This window comes from Sinocyclocheilus anshuiensis, unplaced genomic scaffold, assembly GCF_001515605.1.
Source record: "Sinocyclocheilus anshuiensis isolate Anshui unplaced genomic scaffold, SAMN03320099.WGS_v1.1 scaffold275, whole genome shotgun sequence".
Taxonomy (NCBI): Eukaryota; Metazoa; Chordata; class Actinopteri; order Cypriniformes; family Cyprinidae; genus Sinocyclocheilus; species Sinocyclocheilus anshuiensis.
The window spans coordinates 73,223-95,843 of record NW_015549569.1 but is presented as its reverse complement, the minus strand read 5'-3'; the positions used below and the strand labels follow the sequence as shown (position 1 = coordinate 95,843).

Here is a 22,621-nt window from a genome sequence, read left to right as displayed (position 1 = left end):
TCTTAATTTGTGTTCCCAAGATGAATGAAGGTCTTGTGGGTTTGGAACGACATGAGGGTGAGTAATTACAGTTTTTTACAATCGCTAGGACACATTTCTCAATACTTCGGTCACTTTTTCAAAACTCTTCACACAACAGTATTCGATGTGGGCTAAACTGTGTATCATTTGTCTTTGCTTTGACACAAAGTGCATTCAATAACTACATCATTCAAATGACATAAATTATTTTCTCACTCAGACAATAACAATGGCAAAACTCTATGTACCTACAAGCACAATTTTACATACTCTTTACAAAACTGTTAAGCCTAAGTTCAAAACCTAACATAATACAAAAATTCAGACATAATTTTGCTACATTTCTACAGTAATACCATATTGAAATATATTCTGAATTTAAAAACAAAACAAAACAAAGCAATTTGATATAGTTGAAAACCTACACGTGTTAGTTTTTCAAGTTCATTACCATCTATACAAAAGGGGAAAACCTACAGTAGGAATTAGTTTGCACTGTAATGCAAACATGAACTATGTAACATATACTGCAGTGAATTATAAGCAATAGATAGTGTTGATCTTGTTTTGTAAAGAAATTTTACAAAAGCAAACATTTTCAAAAGCAAACATTGCATAATGCTACCTGTTGTTAGTGTTTTAGGTCAGTGTTTTATGAGTGACAAAATTAGTTTGAAAGCCTTTGCTAGTGTTATGGAAGAATGAGTTGATTAGAGACATGCATGAAATGTTCTAGTAGTTTTAGTGCATTTTGAATGTAAAATTAACTGCTGTGCCAAGCTGAAATTTGGTTAGGAGAACTGTGTGAAAAGTTTTGAAAAAATGACTTGGGTATTGAGAAATGTGTCCTAACGACTGTAAAAAAAACTGTAATGACAGAATTTTCATTTTTGGGTGAACTATCCCTTTAAGGCTTGGTATTGATAGAGATTTTCCGATTTGAATCAGATTCTTTTGGATATGTTTAAGTTATAATGTCTAATTTGTATATACTGTATACTCCTGTTGAAACGTTTGGAATAAGAAAGATGTTTGAATATTTTTGAAAGTCTTTTATGCTCACCAAGGCTGCATTTATTTGATCAAAAATACAGTAATATAGTGACAAAAACAGTAATAATAATAATACTTTTTAAAATTTATTTTATGTATAATATATAATAATTAATATTATTGCAATTAAAATTAACTGTTTTCTATTTTAATGTTTAAAAATTTAATTTATTCCTGTGATGCAAGCTGAATTTTCAGCATCATTACTCTAGTCTTCAGCGTCACATGATTAGAAATCCTTCTAATATGCTGATTTTCTGCTCAAGAAACATTTCTTACAATTTTCACAGTTGAAAACATGTTGTGCTGCTTAATATTTTTTGTGGAAACCATGATAATTTCTTTCTTTAAACAGCATTTACTTGAAATAGAAGTCTTTTGTAATGTTACAGGTGTCTTTACTGTTATTTTGCATCAGTTTAATGCTTCCTTGCTGGTTAAAATGTATTTCTTTTAAAATAATCTTAAAATAATCTTGGGATTATAAAAATCAATATTGAGATCATTCAAATGAAGATAGCACAAAATAAGAAACTTTATATTTTTACCCAGTATTTAATATTACCCAGTCAATTGTTATAACTTTTCTAATGAAATTTGATTAATTTTTTAGTTTAAAGATCTGCAGAAGATTCAAGATCAGTGATTATTTTACACAAACACTTATTTTACCAACAATAATTGTGGAACTTATCCTTTAATAATACAAGATAAAAGTAACTTTTGTAAACAAAAACTCCACTTGGCTCAATAATCTGAGGGGGCACGTCCCCGGTTTGAATGGGCCTGCACTTCAGGGTGTTGATGTGTTTGGGTTGAGTCACGTTTGCACCACAGCAGGGTTTATTGACAGTGCTAATCCTGAAGGTGTGTGTGTGTGTATAGCGTGTGCCGTCTCAGCCATGCTGAGTGAGGTTGTAGGCTGTGGAGACCTGGAGTTTGATGTTGTTCTGGGCCAGGAGGAGCTGACAGAGAAAAGCCTCCAACTCACACATCTACTGTCACCCGGCTTCATACCGGTGAGTCTCACTCAAACACACACAAGGACATCTCACTATGACGTCTATAATCACCTTGACGCTAGTAGTGATTCATACAGTCATCTTGCTTGTCCGTCAGTCAGTAAAAAAATCGTTTATTTTTCATACATTCTCCACATTTCTATCTCACGCTTCCAATCAATCAGTTGCTCCCCATCTGTTCCCTTTATTATTCTCTCTTGATGTCTAGTTTCCCGTTCAAGGGTTCTTCAGTGGCGGGAATAGCATGTGTAATTATTGCCGGCACATTTTACACTTGCATCAGCAAATAAACACTTGTAAAGCCTGTGAAATGTCAACAAGAACAAAAACACTACACAACTAATTATCTCTCCTCCTGTCTATCTGCTCATATCTGTCTGTCTGTCCAGCCATTATATGTCTGTCTCTTTCTCTTAGCCGTGTCAAACCGCTCATGGCTTTGCTCTTGATGTGGTGGACAGCATGGTGCGCTGCGGGGTTCTTGTTATGGAGGAGGTAAGACACCTGCATTAACAAACAAACAAACACACACATGCGTCCTCACACATGTAGCATTTTCAAAATCCCTGGTCATCAAAATGGTTTTTCAATGGCTGATCCTAATATTCTAGAGAATAGAGTAGTTATCATATACAACAGCGTATTTAATACAAATGTATTATTATATTATTTTGGGAATCATGTTTGATAAGATATTTGCATTTATATTTGAAGAAACATGGACAGATGATGAATACTTTCAATCAGATAAAAAAAGATAACTGGTATCTTGTTTCTCTGCTTTATAAGCTTTATATAAACTCGTTAATGAAAACTATGACAAAAATTCAACCTTTTTTCCAATAAGAATAAAATGAAGACGAGACGTCACTGACATCATTAAATATTAACTGTGACTATATCGAAATGCAGTATTGTAGATAAAAAACACAAAAATGTAGTTTATAAAATAAAATGAATAAACAAAATAAATAAAAAAATAAAAAGAGAAACTTCTGAGTTATCATTTTTCAAAATGTAAGAGTGTTTATATTTCTGATATTATAATAAATCAGGAAACAAGATGAGATAAAATAAACCGTGTGTACAGTATGCTTATAGGTGAAAGTGCAATAATTCTCCACAATCATGAACAGTATAATTTTGAGCAAAATAATTGATTATCAGTTTAACCATTATACAGCATGACTAAAACTATGACTGACTGACTATATTTTAATTAGTGCTGTCAAACATTTAATCGCGATTAATCGCATCCAAAATAAAAGTTTTTGTTTACATTATATATGTATGTGTACGGTGTATATTTATTATGTATATATAAAGACACACATACAGTATATATTTTACAATTATTTACGTTTATACATTTATATATGCATATTCTTATATTTTATATTATATATAAATATATTTAATATATAAACAACATATTATTCTTAATTATATACATGCATGTGTTTGTATTTATATATACATAATAAATATACACACACAGTATATACACATATATTATGTAAACAAACACTTTTATTTTGGATGCGATTAATCGCGATTAATTGTTTGACAGCAATAGTTTTAATAGACTAAAAATAGACTGAAATTCACAGACTTTGTCAACTAAAACTTGTCTAAACAAACAAAAAAAAAAAGGATAAGATGACTAAATGTGATAAATCCCAAAAAGGACATTTATCACCGGACTAAAATGTGACTGTTTTAATAGACTGAAATTCACAGACTTTGTCGACTAAAATTTGACTAAACAAAAAACAAGATAAGATGACTAAATATGATAAAACCTAAAAAGGACATTTAACAAAACTAAAAAGACTAAATTAAAAAAGAGCTGACAAAATAAAAACTTTTATTTTGATACTCTCACTTTAAAATATGGTAATAGAAATTAAAAGTGAAAAAATGGGTGAAAATTAAGTTTATAAGGGATTCTTTGAAAGATGAGGAGTGATGTCAGGATTTAAAGGACCAGGTTTTATATTATTACAGATTGAAATAGAGCATGACATAAAATGTCAGACAATGATTATTTTTAGCATCATTGATAAGGCTGTTGGTAGTTTTTTGCACTGACACAAGGGAAACTACAGCTTCTGTGCCACTCGGCCAAAGCAGCACACTTATCAGCTGATACCAGTAATCTTAAAATAGAGATATGAATAAAAACTTGAGATAGATACAGACCTGCCAACCTGTACGCATTTTGACCTCAAAGTACGCTGGGATATTTAGTCTTGTTTCCAGGGGGAAAAAACTAAATTAAGTGCATTTCGCTTAAAACAAGTAAAATTATCTGCCAGTGGTGTAAGTAAAATATTCTTAAAACAAGATGAAACTGGCAGATAATTTTACTTGTTTTTGATTTAAGAATTTTTAGATATTTTGACTAGAAACAAGACAAAAATACTAAGTAAGATAAGCCATTTTTTGCAGTGTGACGCCTCTGTCCACGCGCAGTATTCAAAACAAGCAACAGAAAAAGATGAAGAGTTCAACCAATCAGAGCGTTTTTTGGGGGGGGTTGTGCATTTAAATAATTTCTGGGTTTTATTTCTCTCCTAGTAGCCTATAGTTTATAGTTTCAGTTCAAAGCGGCTCACGCTCGCCCCATCAGATGCTCTGACAGAAAGGCTATGTGTGAGGCTGACAGAGACGCACTGTTTAATGTGTTTGAGATGTGCTGTTTTCCTTAATGCATAACTTACATTTCACAGGTATATTCTCCATCTGTAAATGTTAAAAAAGCCATGGAAATATTTCCATTTTGCTGTGAGAAGTGCATGAGCTTTTGCTTTGTGATTCTCCGCTAAACTCCACAGACATTCATTCATTTAGAACGAGCGCCGCCGCGCACATGCGCGCCAAACAGACATAGGAGCGCAATAACTCTGACTAAAATACACATTTTGCTGAAATATTTGTAGTTGGACAATAAATGTGACATATGTAGAATTTTAAACCTACAAGTAAGTGTATTTGTATGATAGCACTAACTGTAAAGTGTAATGGGGTAATCAGAATAGCCTTTATACTCAATTAGTCTGTGCTTTTTATTATTTTCATTTTTAGTTTAGTAATTTTAACTTCCGCTTTAAAAGGATTATTTTTGTTTTTAGATTGCAATGTTACAATGTAATGTGATTTTAACCCTTTTTTGCACATAATATATGCCTACATGCTTACATTCACTTTATTTGTTTAATCCAAATACAAAATACCGAGATATATAGGCAACCGTATACCGCAAATCAGCCAAAAAATACAGAGATATGAATGTTTGCTCATATCGCCCAGCCCTATACAGAAGTGTACTGGAGTTTTAATTAAAGGAGTTTTTTTTTTTCTTTCCTTTGTTAAATAGCATAAAAAAAAAACTAAATAGCACAAATTTACTAAACAGTTACGGTAAACAGTAAAAAACAGTAAACCGTTTACCCCCACTCCACCCCCCGCCCGCCACGCTGATACTCAAAAAAAAATTTTCCACGGTTGGCAGGTATGTAGATATATAAATGCAGAGACACTTTTTTTAGCCTGGACAATATACAGTATCACACCCTCACAAATGTAGATTTTCTTAAGTTTTCAATGTCAAGATCAAAACAACAAACAGAGAATTCACAGAGACGTAGCCAAAAATACAGTTTTCACTCCACTGCCCAGACATCTAGCAAGCTCTCAGACTCAATCTAATCTCTGACATGCTGACCGTTCGGTCTGTGTCCATTTATTTTCAAGTGCCGCCACAGTTTTCAGCTGACTGATTCACAAACACCCACAGACGTGAAAGCTATTTTTGTTTGTCTGTGGTTAAAGGTCATTTCAACCCTAAACTGATAATTTTGCAGCTTGTTTGTATGCGTCTTTAGAGATGTGAACTCGTTGTTTGTGTGTGTACATAGGTTCAGAGGGATACACCGGTTTGTGACTTCATGAAGAGGCAAGGTGTGTTGTCATGGGCTGCTTCAGACAATCCTGACCAGAGCAGCGATTCAGACTGTGAGGAACCAGACGCACGCTCTTATAAGGTACACAAACTCACATACAGCTTTAATAAAATATAGACAGTTATCATCCAGAAAGTTTTGTTTATACATTCAGAGTGTTGTTGGATTTGTTTATAATCATATATTCAGATTCAGAGTACTCACAATCTTTGAACACTTTGGATACAGAGTTCCAGCGTGTTGAGAAACACGCACAAACACTAACATGCAAACCTCAGACACAGACAGAAAAAAAAGACTTAAATTAAGACAGACAGTTCAGAGATGCTGCTCTTGAAGTCTGGTGTCTGTCTGCGTGTTGCGCAGTTTCTCTGTATCTGTGCGATGAATTCAGCACAAAGAGAACAGGAAGGGAATGTCAATGGCATGAGTTTGCAGGAGAGAAGCTGCTGTGGATTGTGTCTTCCCTCGCATCAGAACCTCAAGCAAACATGTAGAATGGATTTTTTTCTTCTGGATTGGAACACTTTATTACAATTAATTTATTTGTTGATAATATGTATGAATTTTATATTTTTATTACATGTATGGAAAATCTAAATAATTATAAATTAAACAAATAATAGATATACAAACTTTAAAATAATACATATTAAGAACATAAAATCATGTAATATCATGTAGCTTTTAAGTTGGTAAACTATTTCACTGATGAAATGGTCAGAGCAGCGCTGACAACACGTTTCTGTGTACGTGTATGTTTCTTTGTGTGTCCTTACTTTTGCGTGTGCATTTGTATGGGAGAGTGAGCAGGAGAAAGAGTAATAAAATGTAATTTTGTGGCAAAAACATGGAAATAATTTGTCATTTTTATCTTGTTGTTTACTATATGTATTTGCTTGGTCAGTGTTGCTGTGGGTTTTGGTTTTTGCTGCGATAAGGCTGTAAGGACCTTTGAAATAACTGAAATCGTTTGGCGACGTGATATAGACGTAATGCAGTAAAGACCTGCATTTCGCTATGTATCTCTTTGAAAATAATTGCACACCTTAGAATGTTCAACAGCCAATCAGATTCAAGCATTCAACAGTGCCACAGTATAATGACTAAATATATACCATTCAAAACTTTGGGGTCGGTAAGATTTTTTTATGTTTTTGATTAATGTTTTATGCTCACCGAGGCTGCATTCATTTTATCAAAATCAGAATGTTGTAAAATATTAAAATGTACAATAAATGTTTTCTATTTTAATATAATTATAATTTATTCCTGTGATGCAAAGCTGAATTTTCAGCATCATTATTCCAGTCTTCAGTGTCACATGATTCTTCAGAAATCATTATATACAGAAGCTGTAAATAAAAGTGCAAGGCCAGATAAACGGAGGACAGTAAAGTGTAACAATATGTAGCAGGTGTTGTAATAAAGGAAGATTAATTTGGCCTCTGGAGACTAAACAGCATTTCTCTGTTTCTGTGCTTTAGGTGTTGATTGAGGACGGGCAGAGAGAAGATGTGTATCTAGATGTCAGTCCTCTCTTCTCTCAGTGTGCTCACAAAGAGAAACTCTTGCAGTTTTTCAAACAGTTCATGTATAACTGAAAGAGAAAAGTAAATGTTTGGAAGAGAAGTCAGTCTCAGCTGGGAATGATAACAGTAAGCACTTCTGAAATTCCTGTTCAGTTCTTCAGTGTAGTGTAAATCATTAATTATGAATGCTTTTTTGTGTTTATATGTCTGTTTTGCTGAGAGCACTTGCTTTTTGTAATATACATGATGCTGAGGCTGCGTTTTTGTTAGATTTTGTTGTTGAGAGCCCAGAATTGGTTTAGTTATTGGTTGGATAATGACTATTCAGATGGTTAAATAATGTTCTCTGTTTATGAAGAGCAGATAAATTCCTGCTAAAAGTTTTTTTGTTAATTTGTGTTGTTTATTATTATTCTTTTGTTTAACTGTAATGAATATGTAATGGTCTTGGTTCAGTACACACGTTTCTGATAATTGACCCAGTTGCAGTGTTTCTGTCATGGTTTGATTTATAGTTTAGCCACACACCACTGCATATGAATGTTCATATATATGCAAACATTCTGCATTACCTAAAACATTAAGATGAATTATCACATACATTTCCTTACTATGCATATTCTGCTTCCATTAGCACAAACACTGAACACCAAAGTACCATTTAACTGATTCTTGAGACATGGAACAAAAGAGGTCTTGCTTTTACTTGTCCTTAGTTTTAAAAAGAGTAACAGTTGCACTTTAAAATGAATCTAAGATAATCACTAAAATGTGCGTATTATGTATTGTAAATTAAATAATTATATAGAAAAAAAACTCAGATGAATACTTCATGTACATTACAAAATTCTGAAAAAAATCTATAATAGAACATTTTAAAAAGATCAATATTAAAATTGTCTACAATTTTCTTGAAAGTAATTATAAAAAAAAAAAACAGACCAATACTTAATATACATTAAAAATATATGTCAATACAGAAATGCCATCTCCTGAGAGAGGGAAATGCTAATTAAAAATCAATGTCATTTTCAAGGTTTCACAGCCACATTCATACTTTGTCTGCACTAAGATGTTTATGAAAAAAAATCAGCTTTTTAATCAAAAACATCTAAAAAGCAATGTCAAATTCACCTTCTTTCTTTACCAGTTTATTTCCTCTGCTGTAAGTTCGTCGTCATCACATGCTCAAGTGAGATTTATATGTATGTATTTTTTTTTACATTTGAGCTAACTGGTGAGAGGAAATGTCAACTCCATCAAAACTGCTCAATTACAAAGAAATTGTTTTGGATTTTCTTATACTTTGCCACTATTCATGTGATAAAAGAGGATGGTCATTTTTTTTAACACTGCAAGACTTTCTGACAATTTCCTGAATTCAACAGAAAGAGCTAAAAAATGAGCTTTTGAAAACCATCCTGTAGTCTAAATTCATAACAGTGTTTCAATGCTATATTATAGATATACATTAGAGTATGCAATACTTTTGATATGTTGACATTTGGTTATTAAAAATATCCAGGAAAATAAAAGAAAAATGTTTACCCCAAAAAGTAAATGATCACCTCAATCCAAAACAGTTCCTCTGTCTCAAGAATCAGTGATTCCAGTGATCCAGTTGAGTTTCAGGAGGTTTTCTCTAAATGGAGTATTGATGGGTAATAATCATGATGGATGCTACAGAGGCACTGCACTATCACTCCCTGGAAATGACTTTGGCTCTATATATATACCCATCTCTTGACAGTCCCATATATAAACACCCATCCATGCAACATGAGAACAGTTCCTGAGTAAATGTGCATTTACACACAACCATCATTCTTGAGTGAGTGGCCTTGCGTGTTCGTCTGAAACACACTAACGGACGGCTGCTGCTTGTAGCGCAAAAGTGCCGAATAAGCTCTCTAGAGCCACCCAGACAATCGACCCACAGACTCGCCACACACACACACACACCGCTAGATGAGCGTGAAAGCTGGAGATGGGAAAAGAATAGGGTGATTAACAAGAAACAAGATGGGCTGAGAAATAACAGTTGGCTGCTGCACTCAGGGATTCACTTGATTAACACTTTCCTTTAAAAATCACTTTGTTTTAAGGTTGGCATGAAATGGAAATTCGCCCTATCTATTTTGTGAACGTATGTTATAGATCTTGTTGTGACCGATTCACCCATGTTTTTTATTTCTTAATTTAATTTAACTCGATCCTCCAGACTTCTCTCTGGTGATATATGCCAGACTTCTCCAATCATTTAGTCTGCTTAAACCCTGCTCTTTTCTTGCATTTGACTGAAAGCTTACATTAGTTTTTGAGTGGTCACTGATCCAATCAATGACCAATGGATCCAAGTTTTATGGATCTTCCAATGGATCTGTTACATACTTTTACGTATGTATGTCACAGTATGATAGAAAACATCTGTCGCTAGTTGTTTTCATCACAACTTTAAGATACTTTGAAAAAAGGCTACAATTCCTGCTTTTATTGTATTAGATTTAGTATTCAACTCAGGGGTCCCATACCTTTTGACCAACTTTTAAGACTTTTTATTCATTTGAATGATTTTTCCAGCTATAAGAATTTGAATCCTGCTTATTGAATAGTCGCCTTATTTTGAAAGGCAGTGTAATTTAGCACAAAAATAAATTGTTTCTGGGAATCAAACCTATTTATCTGAAGCTGAGAATAGATAAAATGGACAAGAAATAATGAAAGCTAACATAAACAGGCCAGTAATGCCCTCTACTGGAACCCTGGGCATGAAAACCCCAGTTTGAAACTAAATGGTGAAAAGCACAGTGATAATGAGACTAAAAGGCTGCATTCTAAACATTTTTCTTTTCCAATTGGCCCAGAGCATAATGTTTATTTTATTTTCTTCAGTTAAAAAAGAATCCATGTTTTATGATGTCAGTATGAAATAATTATAAATGCAGTAGTGGCACGTCAATCAATGTAGGATCTTCCTGTTACACGACTGTGTTCCATATCGACCCGATCTCGTCAATCTGACACTCCACAACATCTCCCCTCTGAAACACATTAAAACAATATACTGACCTTCAGTAAAAACAACAGTAATATCAAACATGTTGAAATAATATCTGCTGCATTATGAAAAGGATAAAATATTTTACTGCTCTACTCTTGAGAACTATTTGATAGGAAATTGGCTGCTTTTTTTACACAAAAAATGAACCAATTACATCTACTGGGACACAGATTTAATATACATGTTATACATTAATATCATATTTGAGGAAGTGGAGTTTCTGTTAACTGATCCTCTAACATTTTAAAGACATGCTTATACCCAGTGGGGCTTGTAAATTTTTTGCTTGTAAATCTCAGCGGACTAGATCAATTTAAATGTGATGGTACATATTTTTAGCCACTCATAAGTGTCAACATGCAACAGTGTTCTAAAGGAACTAACACTTTTCTGTTGCGTAAATTGCATTTATAATCACCCAGGATTAAAGTCAGTTATTTTCTAACAAGCTCATATTTGGTGTAAATGACGTGGCGTGGCGGATCACTGTTTGACTGAATGAAGAATGAAAGTTTTTTTTTTATATATACAGTATCTCACAAAAGTGAGTACACCCCTCACATTTCAGCAACCATTTTATTATATGTTGTCAAGGGACAATACTATAGAAATGAAAATTGGATATACTTTAGACTAGTCAATGTGCAGCTTAGCAGTACAGATTTACTGTCCTCTAAAAATAACTCCACATACAGCCATTGTTGTCTAAATAACTGGCAACAAAAGTGAGTACGCCCTAAGTGAATATGTCAAAACTGTCCAAAGTGTCAATATTTTGTGTGAGCACCATTGTTATCTAGCACTGCCTTAATCCTCCAGGGCATGGAATTCACCAGAGCTGCACAGGTTGTTGCTGGGATCATCTTCCTCTGCTGGATGTTAAGACACATGGCGCTTCTCCACCTTCCGCTTAAGGATGCCCCACAGGTGCTCAATAGGGTTCAGGTCTGGAGACATGCCAAATTTGTATGGTCCTGTCAAGCAGACAAAAACATGAACATGATGAATAGGACGTGGGTTTGCATGGTTAAACGACATACAGCTGTTATCACTTAGGGTGTACTCACTTTTGTTGCCAGCTATTTTGACAATAATGGCTGTATGTTGAGTTATTTTCAGAGGACAGTAAATCTGTACTGCTATACAAGCAGCACATTGACTACTCTAAAATATATCCAAGTTTCATTTCTGTAGTATTGTCCCTTGAGAAGATATACTAAAATGGTTGCTGAAAAGTGAGGGGTGTACTCACTTTTGTGAGATACTGTATATATTTTAGAGCTATTAAGGAAGGATTTTGCAGGAAATGTAATATGTCGTTCCTTGTGCATATCACGTCATTCGTTATGTTATGTGACCAAAAACGAAGAGCCAAAGCACAAGCAAAACAAGGTTCTTTGGCAATAAGCATGGAATTTTAATTTGATTATTTCTTTAACCACTAAAGTAATCGTTACATAGAGTAGCTTTAATAATGAGATAACATCTTACATAATATAATCTTTAAATATTTGATACAAACTATTTTACAAATGCAATTATTTTCTCCCAGCAATTACTTTTTTGATATTCGAAATAGTCACTGCAAAGACTGATTGTGTTTTCTTATTTGTTTGTAGTTCATTATATCTCATTGGATCACTCTGGGTAACTGGCAAAACCTGGAAGAAGTCAGTAATTGCATCTTTGCACTGATTTGTTCAGCCCTGTGATTCCCTCTGTAAATCAGCTTGAATTGCTGTCAGTCCTGTCGATGCCAATTAGAAAGCTTAAATACTGATGCCAGTGGCTGTTAAATGTGCCTCTTTTCTTTTGAAACTTCAGTTTCGTGTGAAAACTGGCGTCAATAAGACCATTCCAGCTGGTCTTGTGTTGTTCTGCATTTCAGCTGTTCTCATTGTGCCAGTGTCAGTGACACTGTTCTGACTGTTTCAGGAAAGGCTTTAAGCAGGTGTTAACAGCCTGCCAGGTGCAGTGATTGTGGGTTGTGACGCTAACCCAGCCATGCTGAAATATACATTGATTTTCCTATAGAAAGCTCACCTTTAGATACACAGGTGGATTTCTGAACACCCCCACACCTGGAGGCGTTCCAGTCAAAAACACATCACCAGGACAAAGAGTTAAACCTGCACAAAAACACCAATTTAAGAAGAAAATGTATCAAATTTTATACATATTACATACACTACCAGTCAAAAGTTTTTGAACAGTAAGATTTTTCATGTTTTTTTTTTAAGAATTCTCTTCTGCTCACCAAGCCTGCATTTATTTGATCCACAATACAGCTTTACATCACAGGAATAAAATACATTTTTACAATATATTAAAATAGAAAACGGTTATTTTAAATTCTAATAATATTTCACAATATTACAGTTTTTACTGTATTTTTGATCAAATTAATGCAGCCTTGAAGAGCATAATGATTTTCTAAATGAAACCAGAGTGAGTTTGCTTACTGTGAAACCCAGGCAATCAGCTTCTCGGTTCGAAAGATCATTTGATTGGTGTTACTGTCCTGAACTGCGGCCCCATTCACCAGACAGCGGATACCCAGGTTATGAACATCTGTTTGACCAGAAATATTGCTAGTATTAATTATCAAATACAACATCTGTCTTACTTTTTTGTATTTTCCACTTTACCTTTGAGTGCTGCAGTGGTAACCAGTGCTGGCCCGAGTGGACAAAACGTGTCAAAAGTTTTTCCCAGCAACCACTGCTTTCCATTGAGCTTCATCATCCAATCACGAGCACTCGCGTCGTTCGCTACAGTGAAACCTGCAACATAGGAAAGGGCCTCCTCTTCCTAAGACAAATAGACAAATGTATTTGACATAAATTAAGTTCGGGTTTTTGTGGGAATGCCAACAGGATTGGCATAAGAAATGTTTTGCTAATAGGACGCTGAATTATAGGCTACGCAAGTCTTTATTGACTGGCATATGAAATAATAGTCAGAAAAATCTTTTGAAATGGAGCAGCTTACTGAACCTTCAAACTAAATTAAAAAAAGTTTCATATGTGTTCATTTATTTTTTATTTATTTTTTTAGGCCTTTATGGCTCATATAATATATTGGACAATATGGAGCTCAAACACCACCACACGTTTTATTAGGGTGCTTTCACACTTGGTTCGATTGCTTGGTCCGAACCCGAGTCATTAATAGTGGTTCACTTCCGCGATTTGGTACAATTGTGTTCACATCAGCAGTGAACCGTACCGGAGTTCACTTGAACCGTACCCCAGACCACCCTTTTGAAGCGGACTCGGGTACAGTTCGCGGATGCGCACCCGAGTTCGGAAGACAGCGTTCACATCATCCAAACGAACCGAACTCTGACGTCAATCGAACCCGGGTGCGCACCAAAAGCGCTAGTGTGAAAGCACCCTTAGTTCGCTTGCCTGGTCCGAACCAGAGTTCGATTGCTCCCCCCTCCCCCCGCTGGACTGCGTTCATATTATTTTATTTGGGTTCGAACCGCGGTTCGTTTGCGTCATCAAGCCAGCACTGTGCTTTCCAGCAGCTGTTTACCCCGTTGCTTAGTAACGACGGCGCAGGAGAAGGCGGCAAATGCAAAACATTGCTCTCTGCACTTTTATATATTTACGTTTTTGAACCGTTCGTTTTGTTTACAAAGCTTTGGTACATAACGGCACTTACATCTGTCTTACGAATGCACTGCAAATGCTCTAAAGAACTCTGAAGGCGAACAGAAATGAGATATACAGCTCCCTGTTTGCAGTGCGTCAGGAAAGTGAGTGAAACAAACATACACAAACACAAATTTTTATCAAATAATACGTCATTAATAGCGGTTCACTTCCGAGATTTGGTACGATTGCGTTCACATCAGCAGCGAACCATACCAGAGTTCACATGAACCGTACCCCAGACAGACCACACTTTTTAAGCGGACCCGGGTACGGTTCGCGGGTGCGCACCCAAGTTCGGAAGACAGCGTTCACATCATCCAAACGAACCGAACTCTGACGTCAATCGAACCCGGGTGCGCACCAAAAGTGCTAGTGTGAAAGAGGCCCAAACTGAGCAACAATATGTAATTTGGTGCAGATGCTTATATTTATATTGCAGAAATTCTGATAGCTTGTAACATAAGTGAGATTTTTCTAACAGTATAGCAGACATTTCATAAATGTATATAAATATCAGTTGTCACTCTATCAGTTGGAGAGTTTTGCTCCAACTTGCCTCAACACACCTGCCTGGAAGTTTCTAGTATGCCTAGTAAGAGCTTGATTAGCTGGTTCAGGTGTGTTTGATTAGGGTTGGAGCTAAACTCTGCAGGACACCGGCCCTCCAGGACCGAGTTTGGGCAGCCCTGCTCTATATCTTCCAATAATATGTCTAGGTAAGATTATATTTAAATGCTTAGTTTATAATCAAAACTTTGTAGTTTTTATTGTGGGGGGTAAAACATATCATGCAACGCAATGATGACTGAGAGATGTACAAATAAACATTTCCTGAAAGCCTGATGTATCATTTGATACATTTTAAACATGATTTTCCCAACAAATTATGTATGGATCACCAAATAAAATTGCTTCAGTTCATTAAATGTTCACCTTGAAATATTACTTACAATATAAAAGTTATTCTTAAGTTTACCTTATAAAAATCAGTAAATATTTCACTGCTTAAAGACATGTGAACCACGACCTGAAAGTGGATGGTTTTTTCAATTGTACTAAAAGGCCTTTTGCTTGCTGAAAAAAAAAAAACTATAAACTGTCAATCATATGACAGAAGGCATGTAGCAGATTGTGTACAACAGATTTTCAAGATTTGATCATGTTGATAATTTAGAGGCCTTAGAAATTTGTGTATAGTAGGCTTTATAGGTTTAAATGTGTTATATTGCATATTTTGACTGCTCCCATTTGTCTACAATTTAATCTCATTCTTAAATATGATTGTCCTGCAATTGCTGCTGAAATTACACACGTAATGTGTAATACAGTAAATCTTATCAATCAATTAACAGAACATTTTGATTTTAATATACATGTCAGCAGATGGAGATATAAATGACTCTTTTACAACCTTAATGTGTTTCCTTTCCGTCCAATCACAAAGGCAAGTTCCACCTCCCAATCCACTTCCTGTAAATTGAGCCAAAACAATGTGAACATATGCATTACATTTGTTCCATTTTCAATATTCAATTTGGAATAAAATGGGATTATTTTAAAGTTGGACACGTCTACCTGTTGAACAGAAATCTGCATGTGACAGATTCCAGCAGGCACTACAAGAGTCAGTCTCATATAGAGTACGTTATCCTGTAGTATGGAGAGTCATTGATGGATGACCAACTGTCCGTTTGAAACTCACCTGACTCTCTTCTGGTAGAATGATATCATCAGAAGGGCCAGTGATGGTGGAGGGGAACTTGCTGAATATGATGGGCTCTTCAGGAATGGGGGCATTTTGCTCTAGGCAGTGGCCTTTATAATTCATACCAACACACACCACCTTCTCTGGGCCGGTCACTGGGGACAGCAGCCTGATATCTCACCGCTCCACCACATGCTGACCACTGGACAACGCCCTTAGAAAGATGAATAAATGCTGTTTTCTATAACATAACACGTTCTACCCATAATAGATCTTTGATATCAACTCTTGAATGCCTAAATAATTAACTAATAACATGTAAATGTTTGTAGGCCTTTTTGTAGGCCAATTGTGTGGTTTGTGTTACAGTGTGCATTCTTAACACCTCTTAGCACAGTCCATTCCCTTTTGCCCCATTTCAAGGAACTGTCTCATAATGGAAGGCATGGAGGGGTCGAAGGCTTTCAGATCAATGACCCCCTGACCTTCTGCCTGCTCCACCCCGACTCTGATGCCCCCCTCGCCTCCTCTGTGGCAGAACTGGACGAATCTCATAGCAGCTGAGCTTGCGGTGCCTCTGACGGTGCCTGCAGAGAATACGGCATTGAGTCTCCTCAGACTGAGCTGAGAGATACCCAGAAATCTCATCTATTAGAAAACAGAAGAAAAGACATGCAGCAGTGAAAGAGAGAAATGGACAAACAGACTGATAGGTGCAAGACGATAGGAGAAATAACATGCCCTTCAAGTGGAGTCGGAAATATCATATTTGCAAATTCCAAGCACATTGACCAAGCGAAATCATACTTAAGAGAGAGAAAATCAGAGAGATGATACATGAGTTGCCGAACCGTGACACTGGAAGGGATGTGTTGATTTAAAACATTGCGGAAGCACTAATCTATAATATGGATAATATAATACATCAATAATCTCTATATAGAAATGAGCAAGTCTGTAGTGAATTATATCGAATGATTGTGCAAGTTATTTTAAATGTTGCTGTATTTAAATTGCATACTGTATTTTTGAAAGGTGTGATGTACAATACAGCTTATAGACTGTTTTTTTTTAATGGAGGACCAAACCTGCAGAAATAAAAAAAAATATATATATATAATAATAAAAATGATAGAATAAGTAAATAAAAGTTAAAAAGAATTCAAATCAATTTTAAAATAAAAACGAGAAAGTAATAGAAAATAATAAAGAATAAAGGTAATGAATAAATTCAGGATTAAATTTTATTACCAATAAACTATATTTGATTTAGCAAGTCATTTATTTTCCTATTATTACATTTATTCATTTATTTTCTGCCGGTTTGGTCCTCCATAGTTTATTAACCTTTATTAAATCTCTTTAAATAACACACAGGCATTATCATTGTTAAACACAATAAATCTAAGCAAACATACATTGAAAGAAAAAAATAAATATTGAAGCGAAAACGAATTATTAATAAAATAATAAACGCGGAACTATATAAAAGCAAATTAAATTTGACTTAAGCTTTTTAACTTAAAACACTTTTAAAAGCCACAAAACATGGAGCAACTTTAACAAATCTGCATTGTGTAAATAAGACGTACGTATAATTATATTTATATTATAATAGTTATATTTAGTATAATTACACGTATAATACGTGTATATTTTTACACAAATCTCAACCTCTTTGTTTTGCATAAAAACACTTGTTAATCACTGTACATTCATAGTTTGTTTTCTGTAACACAAACCATGTAATAGATATTAAAATTTTTCTTTATTATTATTATTTTTTTTTAATTGGGCTCCTTGTGTTTCTGTCATGATCGCACCTGAAGGCAGCAGCATTATTTCAGATAAAGGCATCAAAGCAGCCCAACCCCAGCTTCAGCAGGTTTTTTGATTATGTAACAGAACTTCAACAAAAATCAAATTACTGATTGCTTAAGACCGCATGTTTATCGCTAGAAATAAGATATCATGCAAGGCAGTGCAGAAAAGAGGTTACTTTCCCTGCTTTCAGTTTCTTGCAGTGCTGTCAAACCTGATCTTGATGCAAAAAAAACAGCAGGTTTGATCATGCACAGTACAAACAAAATCAAATAAAGATTACAAAAATGATCTGTCTGAGGTTTAACGTGTTACACGAGGCAGCATCTCACTGTTATCCGAGTAAAATGACACAATCTTTGTACTTTGATACGAGACTGTTCGCACTCTCTGTCGTGTGACTCGACGTCCGGATTTGTTGTTTTGAGTCGGATATTTTTATCGCATGAGTTAAACCTGTTCAGGGATTCATGAGGATTTAACTGTGATGAAGTGTTCAGAAATATTGTTTAGGGAAAACTATTTAACAATGTGTCATTTACGACCATTCATCAAATGGCATACAAAACAAATTTGGTTATAATACATAGTTTTAAAGCTGGGTGATGTAAATTAATTTTATTATCTACTAAAAAGAAATATATGTATATAAATTACTTAATAGCGGCTACAAAATGAACTGAGACACATGGAAATATAATAAACACTCTTCGTTTGTTATAAAAACCTAATATAAACGTAATAAACAGTCGTGTGTGATAAGTGTCTACTGCCTAATCTAGTGGGACGACAAAATAAATTGTTTTTTTGAGCCGGTTTGTAATGAACTGTTCAAAAGAACTGATTCGCAGAAACGAGTCGGGCTTTTCATCTCTGTGACTTCCGGTTTTATTTTGTAGTTTAAAGTCCGCGTGAACCGGAAGTTGCTGCCGACTTTATTTCAGTGTAGTGACGTATTTCCACTGAAACGGAATATTGAATCGAGGGCATGGTTTTATTTTTGCACTCCTCCTCTCTGTCTCTCACTCAGCAATCTAACGGTTGGAGGGGTGTGTTTAAGGATATTCTGCCCAAGCCGTCAAACTGACGTCATCAGAAAAGGAATGCCATTCCAGAGCGGAAGTAAATGATCAGATTTTGATTAAAGATTACGAAAACAAACAATTTTTTTCAGCGGATTAACTTGCTCGGATTAATTGTTTACATCAAGACTAGCAATGTGCGCTAGTAAAGTAAATTTTGATTTCATGCGGACTTTAAGGGATGTTTGTTGACAAAGACGTAATTTAAGGAAATACACGCGTGAGTTAAAATATTGAAATACGTTTAAAAATTGCACATTTGAAATAGATCAATGGGGGGGGGGGACACTACGGTTTCATTAATCACGTGACTCCAGTGGTCATGTGATGTGTCTTAGAACTCTGTCAGCTGACGTCACGGCTTCGCTTCTGCAAGACGACGGAAGGAAACGTGAGGATGTCTGTAAAGTAAGGAGGATTATTTAGAATTTGTGAAATTTCAAATGAGTTTTATTGTTGCTGCTGTTTTTGTGTGGTTATGTTGAGTTTTCTGCGCTCACTGCATTAAGTCTGTGTGCGACTGCAGTCATTTAAGTAATAATTGCTGAAAGCTAGATTATGCAGTACTGGCCAATAGGGTCAATGTTAAAATAGGTAATTAAAAGGAAATTTGTTTTTTAATCTGTTTCTTCCTACGATTATACAAATCGTTTGTGATTAATCTCGTGATTTCTTATCAGTGTTTAGAAAGCAGAATGAAACCTTAAAGTTCAATTTTAACTGGTTTATTATTATTATTATTATTATTATTGTTAGAGTACTAAGTTCATGAAGCAGAATTAAATAACAGTTTCAGCAAAATTGAAACTTTTTCCTCTTTGCTGATGTGACAACGACAATTCAATATTTTAAACATGAGAAGGATTTCAAAACAGGATTTCAGTTTGCCATGTCAGCAGCAAGGAACTGTAGTTGCTGAAGCTGCAAGTGATTTATTCTTCCTAGATGTTTCAGAAACAGAAGTGTATTCATGGTTCTTTGTCGCAGTTTCAGTCCTTTGGACCCCACTACTCATAGATGCCAAATGACACTCAAATGTTAATCAAACATGATCAGAAATAGTGAGAGCAGCTGCAATGAGTCAAGCTAAACATCAGCTTATTTCGTAAGAGCTTTTCATGTCTGTACACATGATAAGATTTGTAAAGGTTTTAATCTTCTCTCTGTCTTTCCTTCATTCCAGTGTCCAGCCTCTCCAGTGCACCACTGACTGCAAGGACCAGAAGTTAGTAGATCGCTGTCTCAAACTCTGAACTTGATGTGCTTCACTTGTGCATGGCTGCTCTCAAGCTTGGTAGACTACTTGGCAGCATTACATTACCATCACAGGAACTGTGCCTATTAATGAATCAGCCATCACTTCTGTTATCTGAACTGCCTGCTTTACAATCAACAACACATAGACTTTAGACTTAAGCCTGCTTTCTGATGACTGATGTGTAAAAGTAGAGTTTATTGTCTCAAGCGTGGCCCTGTGTAAACTGAACTCACAATTAGATCTGAATTTGTTCCAATATTCCAGTAAAATTAAGTTTCCTCAAAATTACATACATTTATACACATTTTTCCTGTTTTAAGCATAAAACTAACACATTTAATTAATTATTTGCATAAAATAAAAAAGCAACAGTTTGCCCGTGGCAGTGTTATTTTAGTATTATTTATGTACTGTTATAATGTTAATTAATATTTTGAATTAGCTTTTATTTTTATATTTATTTTAGTACTATTTATATACTGATTTGGTGTTTATTAATATTTTGAATTAGCTTTAATTTTATGTTTTTTTCATTTCAATTTAAAGTTTTATTAATTTTGGTATTTGCTTTTGCCATTTTATTAGTTTCTTTATGTATATGTTTTTTGTCTATTTAACTTTCATTTATATTAATTTCAATTTTAGTAAATGTAGTTTAGTCCTTATTTTATTTCAGTTAGCTACCAAGGCAACATTTCTGTTCCATTTCTTTTTTCAACTGCTTTAAGGCTTGACATAAATTTTGAAAATATTTAAAAATGCCACAAAACATGGAACAACTTGTGTAAATAATACCTATAATTATTAAAATAGTATTACTCTTTTTTTTTTTTTTTTTTTTTTCTTTTTTTTCTCCTCCATAAAACACCAAACTTTAAGCTAATAGATTACAGAGTTACAACACGTTCAAAGTTGGACACTGGACTTTCTGTAATACAAACATTTAATTTTGATGCCATGTATAAATAACTGATAGATAATTACAATTATTAATCTTTTTTTGTTGTTGTTGTTGTTGTTTCATCTCATGTATATTTTATTATATTTCAGCTTTATTTAAATTAATGAAAATTATTTGTAATTATTTTTAGTTAACAAATCTATTTAACAACAACACTGGCCATATGAGTATATTGTCTGAAAACAAGTATTAATATCTTCCCCAATTTTGCTTCACAAGTAAATGTATATGGTTTTAACCATGTTTGCATATTTTATATTAAAAAAACAACAGCACAGATCCAGTAAATGATTTATATATTTTTTGTTAAGCACTACAGTACTGTTTGGATTTACTGCAGCTTTTCTGCAGTTTGTATATTAGAGCAAAAGTGTATATTGCTATTTTGTTTATTATTCTCTTCTACAGTTTCGATGGCATAATCTTGATATGCCAAAGTTATGAGCAGCTTCCTGATGAGCTGGAGTGTTTGAAAGCACCATTACAGGACTACAGCGCAGTGAGTTCAACACCACACACACCTGACCAGCCCTGCTGCTGATATGTATTTATTTTTATTGCACACATCTGTACTCTTTCACATTCAGGTGGACTGTTGCGTTGCTGAGGAGGTGGTGGTGGTCAAGGTTCCTGGTCTCTCTGGAAACAGACTGGTGTTTGCCTGCACCGGTCCGGTGAATCGGGACTATGATGATGTCCGGCGCTTCAGTGACGCTGCTGCTAAAGGCATTAAGAGGTGCTTATGCAAGCATGATGTGTGTGATCTGTAATGATCAATGTACATCCTGTCAAAATAACTTTATCTTTTCCTATCTTCACGTTCTTCTAGGACACATTTCTCTCTTTAAAGAGGACTTTTTCCTCATCCAGAGGTTTTATTATGTTGATCTGAATATTTTTTTTTATTATAGGGCTCTGAAAGCTGGCATGCAGCGCCCTCTGCTGGTGTGTCCTCCACACAGCAGCTATGCAAAGAGCACCTTAGTGGCTGTTCTAGGAGCCCTGCATGTTCTCTACACAGTGAGAAATTTTGTATAATTTTTTTGTAATGTACATTTTTAATTATCACTTTATTTCATTCATTCATTCATCCAAATGATTACATATTATAAATTCAGTTTCCTTTAAAATTCCATATCTATCTATCTATCTATCTATCTCTCTCTCTCTCTCTCTCTCTCGCTCTCGCTCTCTCTCTCTCTCTATATATATATATATAGCTGTTATTGTTACCTAAAATTAAATTAAAATTGCATTTAAGTACTTTTTATTTCACATCTGGTTATTTTTTTATTATATTTTATATTTTTCATTACATACTTTAAATCATTAAAATATTTTTGTTAATTGAAATAAAGCTGATATTATATATAGTATGATATTATATATAATATAATATATTTTATATTTTAATTATAATTTTTAAATTATAATTTCTATTTTGTTGTTATTGATACCTAAAACTGAAACTGTTAAAA

General features: G+C 34.4%; 2 protein-coding genes and 1 pseudogene across 3 annotated transcripts in view; 2 read left to right on the top strand and 1 right to left on the bottom strand.

Annotated features, from left to right (window-relative positions):
* Positions 1–7,985, top strand: part of gpat2 (glycerol-3-phosphate acyltransferase 2, mitochondrial) — a 43,833-nt gene extending 35,848 nt beyond the window's left edge. The window contains exons 17-20 of the mRNA XM_016445359.1: positions 1,960–2,093; positions 2,514–2,591; positions 6,017–6,142; positions 7,549–7,985. Coding sequence (XP_016300845.1) covers positions 1,960–2,093; positions 2,514–2,591; positions 6,017–6,142; positions 7,549–7,665 — 455 coding nt within the window. The 3' untranslated portion in view covers positions 7,666–7,985. The remainder of the gene's footprint in view (positions 1–1,959; positions 2,094–2,513; positions 2,592–6,016; positions 6,143–7,548) is intronic.
* A 2,472-nt stretch (positions 7,986–10,457) lies between these two features.
* LOC107657317 (fumarylacetoacetate hydrolase domain-containing protein 2-like) lies at positions 10,458–16,693 on the bottom strand (annotated as a pseudogene).
* Positions 16,694–19,254: 2,561 nt separating this feature from the next.
* LOC107657328 (putative aminopeptidase W07G4.4) overlaps positions 19,255–22,621 on the top strand; it is an 11,063-nt gene continuing 7,696 nt past the window's right edge. Inside the window, exons 1-5 of one of the 2 annotated variants that reach the window (XM_016445371.1) lie at positions 19,255–19,332; positions 20,108–20,149; positions 21,552–21,642; positions 21,731–21,879; positions 22,055–22,163. In XM_016445371.1, the coding sequence (XP_016300857.1) occupies positions 19,322–19,332; positions 20,108–20,149; positions 21,552–21,642; positions 21,731–21,879; positions 22,055–22,163 (402 nt within the window). In that variant the 5' untranslated portion in view covers positions 19,255–19,321. Of the gene's footprint in view, positions 19,333–19,982; positions 20,030–20,107; positions 20,150–21,551; positions 21,643–21,730; positions 21,880–22,054; positions 22,164–22,621 lie in introns of those variants that run through there. The other variant, XM_016445370.1, reaches the window with a different exon arrangement.